This window comes from Paroedura picta, chromosome 3 (genome assembly GCF_049243985.1).
Source record: "Paroedura picta isolate Pp20150507F chromosome 3, Ppicta_v3.0, whole genome shotgun sequence".
NCBI classification, from domain to species: Eukaryota; Metazoa; Chordata; class Lepidosauria; order Squamata; family Gekkonidae; genus Paroedura; species Paroedura picta.
This window is the reverse complement of record NC_135371.1, coordinates 160,611,558-160,617,683: the sequence shown is the minus strand read 5'-3', so window position 1 is coordinate 160,617,683 and position 6,126 is coordinate 160,611,558. Positions and strand designations below refer to the sequence as shown.

Here is a 6,126-nt window from a genome sequence, read left to right as displayed (position 1 = left end):
TATATTTGCAGATCATAAAATCCACCTCCAGCGCTTACCAAGACTGTCCTGACATTACTGTTTTATGACCTTGACTTATTGTGGTCACCTGGATAATATTTAAATCAACGTTATGGTCTCTCACTTATATTAAACCCGCTAGGATACTCTCCTGAAAGCCTTAAAAAAAAGGGATGAGTCCTGGGGAGGAGGAGAAAAGAGGGGGGGGGAATACTCTACATGGAGAAAGGAGAGGAGGGGGGAAAGCAGACTTCTTGTGATGGGGGAAGACTTTGAAAAATACCCAGTGGTCCACGGTTCTAAGAAATTTATTTGGCTCCATAAAGGAAGATACATGCAAAGAATACCACGTACAGGATAGATATAAATAACAGTCACAGGAAAATAATAATAATAATAATTATAATAATAAAGAAAACGGACCTGTTCCACCCCTCCCTCATCATAAGATACCAATGCTGCTTTATTATTTTCTCTCTACCTTTTCTTTTCTTTTCTTTTTTCAATATAATGGTCCTCACTGAAGGGAGACTGCATAAGTACACGGTGGGAGCATGTTCCCCGTTTCATTTACAGACAAACATGAAATTCATTGGGAGTCATTTTTATTATACAATAGGCAGACTACACTAGGATATGAAAAGCAAACTTTCGGACGCACCTAGGATTCCTAAACATAAAAAAAGGCATAGAGATGGGTCCTTCAGTCTTTTTTCTCCCCCTTTTAAATCTCCCCCTTTCCTTTGCTTTGTGCTGCTCGTGAATAACTTAAAAGCTAGGCGCTTCCCTCCCCCCCCCCAATCCCATTTGTTTTGGCAACCACCATAGTCTTTATTTTACATAGGAACGTTGATGCAATATATATATATATATCTATACACATATATATATTTTTTCTTCATGCTTTATCTCGATGGCTGCACCTTCGCTCTACAAACTCTAAATACCCCAATAAAAGAACTGCACGCTAGCCTGAGGTCCTGGTTTCCTTCTTCTCCCCCCCCCGCCCCCCCCGCCCCCAAACCACGCATTGCATTTATACCCAGGAAAAATGGAAGGGGAAAAAAAAATACTGCACAAGATTTGTAATGATTTCCCGCCCCGATCCTTTTGGCGAACACTTTCAAGTGAAATTAAAATTGGAAGTCAGTTCTCGAATTCGATTCTCTCTGTTCATTTTCTTGAGTTTCATCCTGCGGTTCTGAAACCAGATTTTGACTTGTCTGTCTGTTAGATTAATACTCTTACTAATCTCCAGGCGGCGCTCACGGGTCAAGTACATATTGAATAAGAATTCCTTCTCCAATTCCAACGTCTGGTGTTTAGTATAAGGACATCTTTTCTTTCTTCCGCTCTTTGCTGTCAGCCAATTTCCTGTAGTGTTTTCTGCCTTTATATCCTCTGTTAAAAATAATATTATTAAATAAGTATCCTCGGAATAGTAAAGAGAGCTTCCTAGTGTAAAGCCTTATTCCCCCCCTTAAAGCAGGCTCTTTGTTAATACCAGAATCTCTGTCCTGCACCCATAGAGGGGGGTCATAGCCACAGTTCCCGCTTTATTATTTCCAGATTTTAATATTTCTATTAACCTCATAAAGCTAAGAGGGTCGGTTGTCCCTTAAGAAAAAAGGGTGGGTTTTTTTTTTTTAATTATCACCATATTCACCTGGGCATCAGAGACAGCGCCAAATCACAACTGATGTACAGATACATCTGAGGGTTAGGGAGAGCCTTACTGGGACACAAATGGCGCTGGAGCTGTTTTGCGCTCTCCTCGGGTGTAGAGTGTTCCCACGTGTCAGATATGTCAACAGGATATAATTTCGGGGAATTATCCTTGGAGAGAAAGCTCTCTGTGTAGGTTTTTCCCCATTTTCATTCCGGCCTTTTGCCCAGCCTGGCTGCAACTCTTAATTCCACTATTTCATTCTTACTCAGACTTTACTGTCTTATTGAGTCTAAGCAAAGCAAGACCCAGCTAAGCGACATTTTTGGAGGGGAGGGGGATTTTGATAGACTGGCTATGGATTTTTTCCCCGCGCATTAGCCCGTCTTTCTTTTTCCTCCAACCTTTTGGGATCTGGAGCATGGAACTTTCACCATTGCTCCCAGTCTACGACAGCTCCTACCTTTCCCTTTGGACAAACCGAGGCTGTCTCTCCAAATAGCTGTCCTACATATGGGCAGGCATCCACAATTCCATGTATGCAGCCCTTGGGAAGCACTTCAGATGAGCGTGCAAGGACATAAACACCTCGGCTCTGGATTTGGGCATGCAAGGATTTTCTGGGCAGCGGTAGGCGGCTAACATTGATCTGGCGAAGGTGTGTGTGTCTTTGTTTATGGAGGGGAGATGTTTTGCGATCCCAGAAGCCTGTATGTGTCAGAGTCACATAATCGGTTCCTCGATGCTCGGGTAGAAACGACAGCAGACCAAGGACGCTTTCGAGCAAACGAACCAAGCGAGCAAGCGAGCAATCCGCCTCTGCTTCCATTTCGCCCCCCTTCCACGTTCTCCATTACATGCCATTGAACCCTGCAAATACCTCGATGCCAAAATGAGAACTCGCGTCTCCAAATTTTACTCTGGGCATTATTAGAGAAACGGAAATTAAAAAGACCATAGACAAAGAAAGAAAAAGGGAAAGGGGGGAGAAATAAAAATCAAAGACAGACGCAACATGGCCTTGAATATGAAATCTCGTATTGCTGGCAAAACAGATCTCCACCCCCTCCACCCCAGCGGGGGGGGGGGAATTAAAAAGGAAAGTTTGAAAATCTAAGGTGGACATTCCGAAACCCATCGCTTGTTTGAACTGGTGCATCAAAATGAAAGGGAGAAAAAAAAATAACCTTTTCATTGTCCCGTTTCCTTCCAACTCCAAATTCAAACGCAGATCATGTTTATACACACAAACACACACACCCTAATTTGACTCTGCAGAAAATAGGACTTGATATGGCATAAAGGCATTGCTTGACTTTTTTGCAGATCGCTTGGCGGAGATTTTTCATAACCTTGACTTTGCAATTTCCCCCCATCCTGGCCACAGAACAGGCGGGGACCGTTTGCTTCTTAGCTTTGCCGAAAACAAAGAGTAGGGAACCAAATTTTGACCAATGGAAATAAATACACAGGAAGAATAATTTTGACGTGATTCTCCCGTGCAATGCCATAATCAGGTGAGAAACAGCCGAGCGGGTGAGATGCCTGCACCCTTTTGGTGGTACCCAGGCAGCCAGCGCACGTATGCATATGCATGGAGGAGGACATACATACGTACATACGTACCACAGGTATGTATGCATGAATCCTATTCACGTGCCTACACAGAGCTACGGATTTCCCAAGCCTAACATTTCACTCCTGCTCGTTTTCCAAGTACGACCCATGGCCATCTGAGAGGATCTGAGCCCGCGCTCCAAAACAAATGCACTTCAGCCGCCTCGCTTTCATCGAAATTCACTCTTAATTGTCGTTGGGTCTACAGACATGTCACGCCACACGGGAACGCATTTTGGCGCCTCCTTTTTCCTGCGTGTGTCTTCCTATGGCCTTCCATGGATCCATTTGAATCCTTCTTTTCCCAAGTGGGTTTAATTAGGCACAGAGAGCTCAGCCGGGGGGGGGGGGTGGATAAGGCTGCTGATGGGAAAGGCACATGCAAACATTCGATACAACCCTCGCCAGCCCTAAAAGACGCCTGTCCGCGCATCCCTTAACTTCAAACCGATGGTCCATACGCGTCAATTGGGTGGGTGGGTGGGGGGCGCTTCCAGCCCAAGCAAGACTGTGGATGCCGTAAACCGCCCGGTTATCCAAGGGGGATGCAGCAATGATCATGAAATTCAACAATCAAGTCCAGCCTGAAGTGTTTAGCAAACCCCTTTCCACCGCCCTCTCTCGCCTCCCCCCAGCCAAGCAATCCAAGCCCGGCAAGGTTAAAATGACAGTAACAACTACCACAACAACCAAAACAACAGCAACAACAAGACTACATGGACAATTTTCTACCCAGGGATAAGAGGGAGAAAGGGGCTTAGGGGAGCCAGGGACACCTTCCGCTAGGACAGCCACTAGACTCCTGCCCGCCCGAAACGCCATCCGTTCGCCTTCGGATCCTGGGAGCGACCACCTGGCCACAACCTGCGCGTAGCAGACACCAACCGGCGACGTGGCTGGCAACTTCAGGAAAACAACCATGCCCAGGGAGTTTCGACCCGGGCGTCTGAACACATTTCGGCCGCCTCCCCCGGAGACCCGAGTCTTTTGTACATCGCCATTACCGTTTTTACAATTATTATCACTAGCATTACTATTATTATTACTATTACTATTATGATGATGATGTCGCCAGTATTGCTAAAAACGCCAAACATCGTATCGCTCAGAGCCTTGCGGGGGCCAAAAGTTGCTTCAGCGGCCCCGAGCCATGTCCTGTGGAATAATAATAGTAATAATAATGCTAATAATGCGACTAAGAGTAACCAGAGCTCGGCGGAGGGCCGGTGCTTCCGGGAGAGCTGCGTCGGGAGAGCTTCCCCTTACCTTTCGCTTCGTTGTCCGAATTGTCAGTGCTCGTATCTGTGCATTTGCTCAGGTCTTTCTCGGATTCCGAGGGGCTGATCTTGGCCACGGGGAGACTTTTCTCCGTCTTAATCTCGCTGGCCGGCGTGTTCGGCGCGTTTTCCGGCTTGGGGTTCTCCGGGAAGCCGACTTTCGCTCCAGGCTGGGGGAGCGGGGTGGGTTGTTGAGCCGGCGGCGGCTGGGGCTGGGGCGGCTGCGAAGGTGCCGGAGGTGGAGGTGGCGGCGGAGGTGGCGGCTGCGGTTGCTCCAGATGCTCGCTCCTCTGGCTGAGGCTCGCCCTGGGTTCGAAACTTGCCTCGAACTCGGTCGGGTTGTTGCAGCTGGCCGCCTTCTCCATGGAGGGATAACCTTGGCTGGCGCGGTAGTAGCTGGGCACGGGGACTTCATGGTCACCGAGGCAAGAGTCAGGCATCTGATTGGGGTAGAGGGTCGCCTCGGTGGCGTTTTTAGCCCTTTTGTCTGCGTTGTACATGCAGCAGGCATTTTCTTCCTTGACATTGGTCGGGAAAGAGCAGGAGGGGAGTTGTCTCGCAACAGGTTGCTCGATTCGGTAAGTATTTTTGGGGTCACACCAGGTGTCTAGCTGAGAAAGGTAAGATGGATAGGTGCTGAGAGACAGGCTGGCGTTATTCACCTCGTCTCTTTTGGAAAGAGACGGGATTATTCCACAGTTCCTCATCATCCCACAGTTGAAGTCGCTCCCAGACTGCATGTACATTCCTTGGTTAGAGGAATAATTCTCCCCTCTGCAGGTACCGGCTAACGAGTCCATCAAAAACGAGTTAGAAGTCACATTGTTGGGACATGACATTTTCAGAGAGGGATTTTAAAGAGGAATACTACGGCTAGGGGCTGACATCTTTTTTTTAGGGAAAAATATCAGCACCATAATTATCCACGCATTGGTCCCAACCACGTGACGGCTAGGCCAATGAGGATTGAAAATGGCCTTGATGATTCAGACGCCGGTGACGTCACCGGGGTCAAGTTGTTGGGAGAGGAGAAAACCAGCGTGGAGCAACAGCGACATCTATCAGTTTCTGAAGGGTAGGGAACCCGGGACCTTCACGTTGAACAAAGAAGAGGGGGAGAGAGAGAGAGGGAGAGGGAGAGAGAGAGAGAGGAGCCCCTTTCCCTCCAGTTTGTTTACCAATGAACGAACGCGTGTCTACAGCAGAGTGGGGGGAAAATAAAGGAAGCCAACGCGTAAATAGAAGCAAAGTCAAATTCAAATTAAAAGGTCAGCAAATAATCAACCTTCCTTTCCCCCCCTTTGATTTCTTTCCCCCCTTCCCTTTCTTCCTTCCACTCCCCTCCTTTTCAAAATAAGTCCAATTGCTTGAAGAAGTGATTAATCCGTCCCAAATCCGAAAGGAACTTTTCCCCATTCCTTCTTCTTACCACAAAAATCCTCTCCTTTGTTTCGTTATCCTGCGCCTCCCCGCTTAAATGCCGGCATCTTCAGAAATATTTGTGGTCCTTCTGAAATACTTTTTTGACAAATTTTGCGAGGGGGGATGACTTGGGTTTTTTTAAGT

General features: G+C 47.3%; 1 protein-coding gene across 1 annotated transcript; it reads right to left on the bottom strand.

Moving 5' to 3' along the window:
• Positions 1 to 292: 292 nt before the first annotated feature.
• Positions 293 to 5,616, bottom strand: HOXC10 (homeobox C10). The gene is made up of 2 exons (XM_077329051.1): positions 4,550 to 5,616; positions 293 to 1,401 (listed from the first exon to the last, which is right to left on the bottom strand). Exons 1-2 carry the CDS (start codon positions 5,397 to 5,399, stop codon positions 1,124 to 1,126), a joined length of 1,128 nt encoding a protein of 375 aa, XP_077185166.1. The 5' UTR covers positions 5,400 to 5,616; the 3' UTR covers positions 293 to 1,123.
• Between the last annotated feature and the right edge of the window lie 510 nt (positions 5,617 to 6,126).